This window comes from Sinohyriopsis cumingii, chromosome 8 (assembly GCF_028554795.1).
Source record: "Sinohyriopsis cumingii isolate HCF-2022 chromosome 8, ASM2855479v2, whole genome shotgun sequence".
Classification (NCBI taxonomy): domain Eukaryota; kingdom Metazoa; phylum Mollusca; class Bivalvia; order Unionida; family Unionidae; genus Sinohyriopsis; species Sinohyriopsis cumingii.
Window position 1 is genome coordinate 65,959,088 of NC_142968.1, and position 11,655 is coordinate 65,970,742.

Genomic DNA, 11,655 nt, shown 5'->3' on the forward strand with positions numbered 1-11,655 from the left:
TCAGGCCAGTTCACGCAAATATGTTTCCGAGGACTCAGCCTTCTTCACGGAGGAAACAGTTGCCCTGATAAAACATAACAAAATCATATTTTGGATATTTGTGAATGAAAACGACCATGATAACAAGCTATGTATTGCATACAATCATTTGATTTATTTCCATTAGGTAACCTGTATCCATGTAAATGTCAGAAACAACAGAAGCGTCGACATAAACGTATGAAACTTCATATATCTGGGAATAAAGTTTAAGTCCCAACAGCATAAGTAGTGCATAAGCTATTTTCATCAGTTATACCGATGTATCTCTTTCCAGTTAGAAATAGAGACTCATTCTAAACTTATACCACACTTACGTAAGGAACCAACAATTCAATGTTCTGTGACAGCGGCCTGAATTTCTTTTGTTGTGTAATTTCTGTCTGTCAACATGTGATGCAGGTATTTGTTACTTGTGCATGTACTGTATATTCAATAAAGGTTGAAATAAATTTATGAATACATCTATTGTCTTTATTTTTATTTCACTTTATTATAACATACACCGACATGTCAGAGAACAACGTGAATACGGTATCTTCGACTTGTTGCTATTTGGTGTGACGAGCACGGGTTAAGTCTCCTGAGTCGGCAGGTATGGGCAACCATTTGCCTTTGGTTTTTTTATTGACAATGTCTAAGGATAAGTCAGATATAATTTTCTGAGATATTTTGATTGATGGATTTTGTGATGCCCGCCGGTATCTCTACTCATCTACGCTTTGCTTGATGGTGTCGTCATAATAATGTAAAAAACATAAATAATAAAACTGTTATCTCTCAGTTTATTGCAACATGGTAAACTAATAAAATGCAGACAATATTAAAAGTCGTAATTTACAACTGTTATTGCTGCCAAAAACATGAGCAAACAGTGATTGTTTAGTACAGTATGGAAACAGCAAAGAGACTAATGACACTTAATTTATTAATCGTATATTATGTGAAAAGTGTGGACGCTTTGATGCCAATGTGTTTATTTCATTATTAACATCAACGCTAGCGTGTAACAAAAACATTGTTTATATATTCGCTGGCTGCAGGGAGGTTTATGTTGATTGAATTTTTTGCACATAAAAGATCACGTGATCAATTTCTAAATTTAATAATAAAAATAATAATGAAGACTTTGTATAGCGCCTAATCTTAAGAAGCTCTAAGCTCTTTACAACATTAGACAACACCTATAAGATAAAAAACATATATAATTATATGATTACAAAAACAAACACCATGAAATTAGAAAACATAAAAAACATGCTGAAAATATTTAAGGTAGGAAACATTAATAGGTCTTTAAGTTTGTTCTTGCAGTCGAAATAAGTGAGTTTTGAGAGCACTCTGTGTCTTTGTGTCTAAGTTCAGTGGGCAATTCATTCAACGTTGCTGGGCCCTGGTTTGCAAAAGAACGCCGTCCATATGACTGTTTTCATAGTGGGAATAATGTCAGAAGAGGAGTGTAAGTATCTTGTTGGTGTGTACACAAGGGTGAGGTCGGATAGGTATTTTGGACTGGAGTCCGTCAGTAAAATGTAGCACAGAGAACAAATTTTGTGTTTGATTCTGGATCGAATGGATAGACAGTGTAGGGTACAGAGCAGCGGGGAGGTGTGCTGTGATCGAGGTACTCTTAGTATGATCCGAGCAGCTGTGTTTTGAACGTTTTGAAGTTTCTGGAGTAGATATTGAGATGAGTTACAATAGTCCAGTGTTCAAAGTACTAATGAACACACAAGTGTCTTAGTGCCATCAACTGAAAGATATTTGCGAATGGAGCTGATGCGTCTCAGCTCAAGATATGCAGCCTTGCATATGTTCATGACATGTTGGTGCAATGTGAGAGTACTGTCCAGAGTAACACCTAGGTTTACTACTGATTGTGTGAATTTAATGTTGGTGTTGCTGATATTTATTATTCGAGGTAAATGATGTGAATGAGAAAATCTTTGTGTTGTGATCAGGATGGTCTCAGTTTTATCATCATTCATCTGCAGCTTGTTCCATGTCATCCATGATTTCACATCAGAAATGCACCTCTCTACACCTTGGATGGTAGCATCAACTTCAGTTAGGTGGCTAGATTTGTATATTTGGGTGTCATCAGCGTACAATTGGTGAAACACTGGATGATGATCTATGACACTTGAGAGCATCTGAGTGTACAGACTGAAGAGAACATGCCCAAAAACAGACCCCTGTGGAACACCACAACATAGATCAAGTGGGGTGGAGTGTATTCCATTTGCAGACACAATTTGTGTCCTGTTGACCAAGTGGACTTGAACCACAGTAAGGCTGTATCAAGAGTGCCAAATCCATGCTGGAGACGGTGAAGTAATATATCATGGTCTATTGTGTCAAATACTGCAGACAAATCAAGGAGGAGGGTGAGGACTGTAAACTTTCCGCTATCCAAAGCAGAGAGAATGTCATTAACTACTTTTAGAAGAGTAGATTCAGTACTGTGGCAAGGGCGATATGCATATTGTACATTGCTATAAAGACTGTTTGAATTCAGGTGGGATACAAGCTGGGATAGAACAACCTTTTCTAAGATTTTTGATATGAATGGGAGATTAGAAACTGGGCAGTAGTTGTTTAAATCGTTATGGTCTAGTGTTGGTTTCTTCAGCAGAGGCTTTACAATGGCAGTTTTTGAAAAATGATGGGAATTCCTCTGATGTGAGAGAGAGAGAAAGGTATTAATAACATCAGTTAGTGAAGGCAATACTGGATCTAAGCACTCAAGCAGCAGTGATGTTGGAATTGGATCAAGTTTCCATGACTTTGGTGCACTCTTCATCACGATTGTACGTACGAAATCCATTGAGACAGGTTCAAATGCTGCTAATGGTAGCCGTTCAAATTCTGTATCCTAACTGTATGGTGATGATGAGTCAATTGAAACTGTGGTGTCAAGCTTATCTCTAATGGTTTGTACTTTGTCACAGAAGAAATTTGCAAACATGTCCGGAAGATCGACTGGAGAGGAGGTAGTTGGAAGTGGTGTAGATTTGTTCCTTGACATTAGATTGTCAGTAATCTCGAAGAGCTCTTTGCAGCTGGAACTTTCCATGATCTTAGTAGTGTAGTGAGCTGATTTCGCTGCATGGACTATATTTGTGACATTCTTCTGAGTGACTTCATAGATTTGCTTATGAATAGTGAGTCTGGTGGAAAGCCAAAGCCTTTCAGCTTTACGGCGGTCTCTTTTAGCAGTGCGAAGCTGGTCCCTAACACTGCTATACCATGGAGAACACTTTTGAATTGATACTCTGCACTTGGTAGCTGGGACATATTTGTCGAGCAATGAACTCAGGCAGTTATCGAGTTGTTCTGCTGTAGGAGATAAGCAGATTGGTAGGTTTGCTCGGATGTCATGCATTCGTTTCGTTCTATTTATCATACGGAGGTTTCTCTTAGTAGCAGATAAAGGTGGAGGGTTAGGGACTGATACGTCAAGATGGCATATAATGCAGAAGTGATCTGATGCAAGTTCATGGGATACCAGGGAGGACCGTAGAATATTATCATCAGAACTATGAAGAAACCAGTCTAAAATGTGACGATGTTTATGGGTGCGTTGGTTAACTGACTGTTTGAGGTTGAAAATATTAATGGCATCTAGGAGTTTTAATGTGTTTGGGTTTCCGGGACAATCAAAGTGAAAGTTGAAATCTCCAAGAATAATCAGGTTGCCACCTATCGAATTTCCATACTCCAGGAGATTCGGAAACTGCTCCGAAAAGAGAGAGTCAGTCAGCTTGTTTTTTCTACTAAGAGGAGGGCGGTATAGGCAGAAAAAATGTCAATAGTATATGACCTGTCAGAAACCGACGAATCGAAACCTCCAGATTTGTGAAGGTGAATCTGTGTTATTCGACTGACTATATTTTCATGTACGATTCTTCGAATTTCCTTATATTTGGGCCGATTAATTCCGCATTGTCGAGGCAAGTTTTGTCTTAATTTTACACTTTGGTCCCCGATTTTGATTTCCGGATCCGCAACGTGGATTTCTGTATTAACGGAGCAAGTTAACCTTCCAGGAATTCCACTCCCGTTTACCTATGTCCGGATATTGAGGTTTCCGGATAAACAGAATTATGATTAACAACGGTCCTCTGTACTCAACACATTCACATACGCTAGTAAATAACTAAAACATCATACGTGTTTTTGTTTCTAATTTTTGGCTTATTTCATCCAAAAAAATTCCGAAAGTTTGATTTAACCCGAATATCTTCACAACATTCCATTTGGCCACCGCGTTGGCATACGTGATACGTGTCAAACATTATTAGAGGATCGCAAATAGAATCATATTGGTAATATTCACAATTAATTTCTGACAGATAAACTTATTTGTCAAAAACATAGCTTTTAAGACAGTTTTGTCATGAATAATTAACACTCTCTGTCAATATCAATAACATTGTAACAAGATTCCGTTGAGTTTTCTTCATTTTTACCAACGGAAACTACCTTAGAAGCGGTACAGTGAAAAAGTACCATGGTACATACCACCGGAAAAATACGGCAGTAAATCGGTATACCGGTAATACCGCGCACCGCCAATAAATGCAATGGTGAAGTTCAAGTCTCATATACGTGGTTAGGAGAAAGAAATTGCGACGATACGAAGTAAAACTGAAATAAAGCACTTATTTGGCTCAAATAGTTTGACATGGAACGGTGGCATATGTAACACATATATGTTTCGAAGAAAGAAAAAATGATTATTAAATATTTGTTTCTTCATAACGATTTCCAGCCATCTGATTGGCCATTTCCATTTCAGTTGTTTTGGATTACATCTGTCATGCGATCCTGCACGTAGGACGGGGATGGGAGGGGGAACTTGCTTCCTCCCCCGCCTCCGGATTTCACCTCTAATTTTGGACGGGCGAGCTAGGAGACGTCGGTTCTAGTGAGAAACTTTGAAATCATGAAATAAGAGCACAATTTATTAAACACGTCAAAATTATTTTGCAGTTTAATCATATGTGTATTTTCCACCATGAATTTTGACTGAATGTTTCAACCGAGGCTGCTCTCATATGAATTTAATGACCAAGTGTGTTTTCGCCATGTTGACAGGGAACAGGTTGCTCTCTTTTGATTGGCTCTCTGCAACTTATAGATTTGTACTAAAAGTTTATGCGTATTTATGCACAATTAAACAAGGTTACAATGGTCTATTCATCACACCTTTCAAAATAATCTTAACTATTTTTGTCTTTCTTAGATAGCTCATTGTGTGGTTATACTGTATAAACAATGGCTAAACTCAAAGATTTATTCGAGTTCGCCTTCGATTTTCACTCGTCTATGTTGCGAAATAACAGCCTTAACCTGGATTCAATAACGGAACCTAGAGCGCAATGGATTGCATATGTGGGATTGCCTAGACATCTTTTGACTTTTGATTTTTATGGGCTTTCACCGCCACGGAACTTGTCGATAACTATTTTAGTCAGCGTTGCAAACATCCATTGCTTGTGATTTTCTATGATCGAAAAGGAAACTTTAGAACGTCTAATGTGGACATTTAAGATGTTGTATTGAAGTTAAGATGTGGAAACTCAAAGCTGCTAGTGTGACCATCAGTGTACCGATTATGTTGTACCCGGTCGATTTGCTCACCAAGAGAGCGTTGACGCAAATGAGGATCTTAATCAGTAATCATGTTTGCATTTGTGCATGTACTTGAGCTTGTATTTGTGCATATTTTTGTGTATGTAGTTATTGTTGTGTCTGCATTTGTGCATGTTCTTGTCAAATTGCCGGAGTTTATATCACTCTATCAGATGCGTGTAAAGTAGAATGATAATAGCGGTTTATTTGGTTACTGACTCATGTCAAAGTCTTTTACCCCATATGACTATTCCCTGATATGACATGCACTTCCAACATCATGATCTCATTTGCACGAACTACTTCGAACATCATGATCTAATTTGCACGAACTACTTCCAACATCATGGTCTCATTTGCACGAACTACTTCCAACATCATGATCTCATTTGCATGAACTACTTCCAACATCATGATCTCATTTGCACGAACTACTTCCAACATCATGATCTCATTTGCACGAACTAACCTACGTTAAACTACGAGGAAAAGGGGGACATGTCGGAGTGTCGGAGTTTGTCCACGGGTATCTCTTCCGACATCTCTGTTCATCATTGTCATCACTGCAGTCAATCATCCATATGTTCTTTCACCTCATCAACTGACACGTCTTTTTCATCGTTGTGATTGCCATACTAAATCATCCATCTGACGATGTTCTTTCACCTCATCTACATAACTGTGTTAGGTTGTTGAGCGATTCGCCGTCGCAAGCTTGTAACCTTGTGGCACATATGCAGCCTATGAAGGCGGAGAAATTCGTGTACGCCTTTCACATGCCGTTTATTCACTGGAAAATGGATCTGAATGAACCCTAGTTGGCAGGGTCCAGTTTCGTAAATTGGCCCCTGGCAAATTTCTTAACTTAAGGCTATGGTGTGACTTTTTCAGCTATTATTGTTTACTATTTAAAGATATGGATATATTTGTGAACTAGGTGTTTCAGGCTTGTGTTGTTCTTGAAATTGATGTCAGGCATGTACACCTTCCATAGTTACTCTACAGTATGTTGATAGTGAAATACCAACAGTTGGCTAGGAAGAAGAGCTAGTCTCCCATAGCAGTAAACACATTGTTTGTGGGGAAGTAGAAGTAGAATGTCGCAAAAACGGCTTGTATGACAACTATTTTCAGTTGCATCAGCCTGTTTAGTACACAGTGTTTTGCACAACTGTCATCAAGGAAAAGGGCTCGTGTTTGCACTGTGAGCATCACATGGTGTCAAAAATGACATATGGACATGAAAATTGCGGGTAGAAATGTGGGGGTGTGGTGCATAAGCTTCTTCTGCTATGAACTGCCATTGAAGTTTTGGTCAAGTGGATAATATTCTTATGCTTTGTTTTCTTTGTGTATTTGATTTTTTTTAATGATTTTTTATACTAAGTCGCTGATTGCGGCATTAAATTTGTACATACAAACTGGCCCCTATGTTTATGTAATGGTAGTCTCTCGAGCCGAGGAAGACAAATTGTGCGATCTCATTCAACGGTGGACGCGCATGTTGCAGGTGGGGCATGGGACACCGGTGGTTGGTGGCATTTGTGATACAGTTCTGTGACGTCTCAGCAAGACGCTGGCGGCGGTCATCCTCAAAGGTGGAACAGGATTTTCTGGTTTGCGCTCGCCAATGGCTTCTGTCTAAGGCAGCGAGCTCGAGCTGGCGGGGTTGGAGGTCTGTCCATTTGATGTTCATCTTGAGGTTGTCTTTGTACCTCTTATGAGGGAGGCCTTGGTTTCGGTTTCCCTGGGCAAGCTCGCCATATAACAACTGCTTTGGGATTCTGCTTTGATACATGCGGATGACATGGCCAGTCCAACGAAGCTGGGCCTGGATTAGTTTGGCTTCGATGCTTGTTGTGTTGGCTCTGTCAAGGACTTCCTGGTTGGTGATTCGGTCCTGCCACTTGATCCGCATAATGGGTCTCAGGGAGCGCTGGTGGAATTGTTCCAACTGACTGATATGTCTTCGGTAGAGTGTCCACGTTTCACAGCCATACAAGAGAGACGTGAGGACAACTGCATTGTACACCTTTCATCTTTGTTGACAGGCGTATGTCTTTGTGCTGCAAAACCTTGGTTCGAAGTTGTCCGAGTGCTTGACTGGCTTTTTGGATCCTCTCAGTGATTTCTTTGTCCAGTGAGCCGTCACTAGATATTGTGCTGCCAAGGTATTTGAAACTGTCCACATTCTTCAGCTGCGTGTCGCGAATGGTGATACAGATTTGTGAGGGGACAGTGGTTGGGGCGGGCTGGAAGAGGACTTCTTGCTTTCCTAGGCTGATTGTGAATCCAAATAAGTTGGAGGCTTGATATAATCTGTCCATGATTGCCTGTAGGTGAGTCTCTTCATGGGCCATGAGGGCACAGTCATCTGCAAAGAGTGCTTCAATGATGAGTCTTTCTAGCGTCTTTGCTTTTGCAGCTAGGCGACGGAGATCAAACACTGATCCATCCAGGCGATACCTAATGTAGATGCCAATGTCAAGGTCACGGATGGCATGGAACAGTACCTGTGCGAAGAAGAGGTTGAAGAGTATCGGAGCAAGTACACAGCCCTGTTTGACACCATTAGATATTGGGAATTTCTCAGAGGGTTCACCGTCTGAGAGAATCTCTCCAGTCATGTCAACGTGGAGGAGCAGAATGAGGTTGGCAAACTTCTGAGGACAACCAAGTTTCTTGAGTACTACCCACAGTGCGTCTCTGTTGACTGTATCAAAAGCCTTTGTCAGGTCCACGAAGACAGCATACAGATTCATGTTCTGCTCAAGGCACTTCTCTTGGACTTGTCTCACTGCGAAGATCATGTGAACGGTGCTGAGGTCTGGGCGAAAACCACACTGCGACTCGGGGAGGTTATCTTCTGACACTGCCGCAATAAGCCTGTTGAGGATGAGGCGAGGAAGTATTTTGCCAGCTATGGACAGCAGGGAGATGCCTCTGTAGTTTCTGCAGTCCACAAATGTGCCTTTATTTTTATAGACGGTCATGATTGATGCGTCCCTGAGGTCGTTTGGCATCTCTTCTTCCGTTCAGATGCTGATTAGCACATCGTGGAATGCCTCCAGAGTCTGTTCACTGAGAGCCTTGTACACCTCCGCTGGGATACCATCCTTTCCAGGTGCCCTGCCACAGCTAATTTGTTTAATGGCCCTCCTCAACTCCTCCATCGTTGGTGGAATATCCAGTTGGTCGTGCGTTGGCTGCTGCGGTATTTGGTCAAGAACAGATTGGCTGACCGATGAGGGCATGTTTAGGAGCTGACTAAAGTGTTCTTTCTATCTTTCCTTAATGCCATTCTTGTCCTTTATTAGTGTAATGCCATCTGCAGCGAGCAAGGGCGCAGAGCTGGACTTTGCGTGGCTGAAGATTGACCTGATGGCGTTATAGAACGCTTTGGAGTTGTTAGTGTCAGCTTAGCTTTGCACTTCATCAGCTTTCTTTTCCCACCAATGGTCATGCATCTTGCGGATTTCCCTCTGAGCCTCAGCTTGATAGAATTTGAAGCGGTCTTTTTTGTTGATGGAGTTTGTGTCATTCTGCCAGTCCATGAATGCTTTGTTCTTTCTGGCAAGCAGATCTTGAATGCCATCGTTGTTCTCGTCGAACCAGTCTTGATGGATTCGCTTCTTTGGGCCCAGGGTCGCCATAGCTGTTTCTCTTATCGTGTCCCTGAGCTTGTTCCATTTTTCGGAGGCATTTCCACATATCGGTCCGTCTGTTGACAGCTTGTCATCTAGTCTCTTCTGGAAATTGAGCTTGGTGGAAGGCTGCTGCAGTTTGACAATGTTGAAGGCTGTGCGCACAAGTTTAGGACGTCTTAGGTGATGAGGGGCAATGTGCAGCTGTAGGGTAGTTCGGACAAGTCTGTGGTGTGTCCAACATTCTGCTCCTTGCATGGCCTTGGTGATGAGGACATCCTTGGCATCACGCTGGCGGACTATTACATAGTCGATTAAGTGCCATTGGCGAGATCTGGGGTGCATCCAGGTGTTCCTGTGTTTGTTCGCCATTCTGAACATTGAGTTTGTGATTATAAGGTTAAATTCTGCGCATTTGCTGAGGAGGAGCAGGCGGTTGTTGTTCATTCTGCCGACATCGTGTTTGCCAAGCACACCTTTCCATCGACCATAATCACAGCCAACACGGGCGTTGAAGTCCCCCAGTAATATGATCTTGTCGTCAGCTGGAACTGAGCTAAGTACAGAGCTGAGGTCGGTATAGAACTGCTCGATGGCTTCTGCTGGACTCGATAGGGTAGCGGCGTAGGCACTGATGATTGTTGCATGGCGTTTGTGGCTGATAGGTATTCGAAATTTCAATTGCTTCTCATTGATACCAACAGGCATTTCCGGAGGCTGCTTAAGAAGACATGATTTGATAGCCAGGCCGACTCCGTGGATCCTGTCCTCATTTTGGGCTTTTCCTTTCCAGAAGAATGTGTAGCCGCTTGCTGGCTCAGTAAGAGAACCCTCCTCTGCGAACCTGGTTTCACTCAAGGCTGCAATGTCAATATTGTAGCACGAAAGCTCCTTAGCAACTAGAGCTGTTCTCCTGTGTGGTCTTGCTACGTTCTCTTTGTCCATGAGAGTACGGATGTCCCATTCTCCAATAATAAGTTTTTTTCTTTGATTATTTCGACCGCGGAAATTTATGATCTTGCCAGTCGCAGCATGTTGGCCAGATATTTTAGGGCAAGCTTTTTTTAGGCCACCTTTTCTAGGCCTCTCCCTATTCAGGGTGAGCAGCGCCGTCCAGAAAAGGTCTGCTCAGTCGCCCCTGGATGCTGCCGAACTGTTCTGCTGCCCTGGGTGCAGAGCAAAAAGACCACTTGTCCGAGGGCCGCCTACGTGCAGGTCTCTGACTACAACTCCCAGTGGTCATCTCCACCTGTTGCGTCGCCAGTCGCCCATCGCCGTAGGACTTTGGTAGGTGCAGGTAACGAACAATGAGTGTGATGATGAGGATGAATGATAGGTGCACAACATAACCTGTGCGTGAAGGAGATTAAAATGAAACAGCCTTTGCACAGAGACAGCCTCACTCTCTCGGCTTTGTTAGTTAGAACTCAGTGGTACGAAGATTTATGTTTATGTAGCAGGGTAACAACCGCTGAGGATAATATTGTATATTATGCACTGGGTTACCTCCCCTATGCCATGACTTCAGCAACACAAAGTGTTTGACATACGCTAGTAAGCGATTCCAAGATAGTGTAATATTTATCCTGTCGAGTCTGTATTAAATCTAGTTACCATTAATCAAATAATTTGTCTTATTTGCACTTGTCTATATCATATAATGTAATGCAGATAAGACACGATAAATATAACAGGAAAAGAAATGATAGCAATGGATACAAATAATATGGAGGAGAAGATGCAAATATCGTGATATGCATTGCGATGTATTCTAGACGATCACATGCAGAATAACAAATGATGGATAACTGATGGACAAACGATGGATAAATGTCACAAAATCATTCTATCATGTAATGTAAGCAGACCAAATAACTATTACTAATCATACATTACTTGAAAGCTTCATAGTTGATCGAAACACTTGTGACGGAGTTCCACCTATTCCGCAAAACGGAACAAGCTTCAAATATCGTGAAGGATCCCCATACTGATAGGATATCTTTAAGTGTTCATTGTGGTGGTTTGTGGGAAAGGACCGAGTAAAAATCAAATTGAAACACACCATTTATTTACACACACGCACATGCATACACAGTCAAAACTGTAATCAAATTGACAATTTTTTCCATGTCTAATTGGCTTTGAAATTGGTAGGTGGAGTTTTGCCAGTTTTGATGAAATGATTGGCCTAATCTTCGGAGAGCATGGGGTTAACTATCATAGAAAGATATATTTTAATGTAATTTATGAATGTCTGTGAAGATGATATCAAAATGATCAGAGACAGATCCATAAAATTAGCGTTTAGAATCTTGTAGGGGTAGCACAGACA

At 41.5% G+C, this 11,655-nt stretch overlaps 1 protein-coding gene across 1 annotated transcript; it reads right to left on the reverse strand.

The window, feature by feature from the left end:
* Positions 1-10,265, reverse strand: LOC149793716 (protein CFDP2-like). The gene is made up of 2 exons (XM_089969041.1): positions 9,289-10,265; positions 1-64 (listed from the first exon to the last, which is right to left on the reverse strand). The coding sequence occupies exons 1-2, from the start codon at positions 10,263-10,265 to the stop codon at positions 1-3; spliced, it is 1,041 nt and encodes a 346-aa protein (XP_089825167.1).
* Between the last annotated feature and the right edge of the window lie 1,390 nt (positions 10,266-11,655).

Excerpts from the sequence above, each read along its gene's own strand:
- LOC149793716 (XM_089969041.1), bottom strand. The coding sequence starts at position 10,265 with ATGGACAAAGAGAACGTAGCAAGACCACACAGGAGAACAGCTCTAGTT. Across the intron at positions 65-9,288 it reads AAGCGAATCCATCAAGACTG|GGCAACTGTTTCCTCCGTGA; the intron begins GTTCGACGAGAA and ends ATGTTTTATCAG.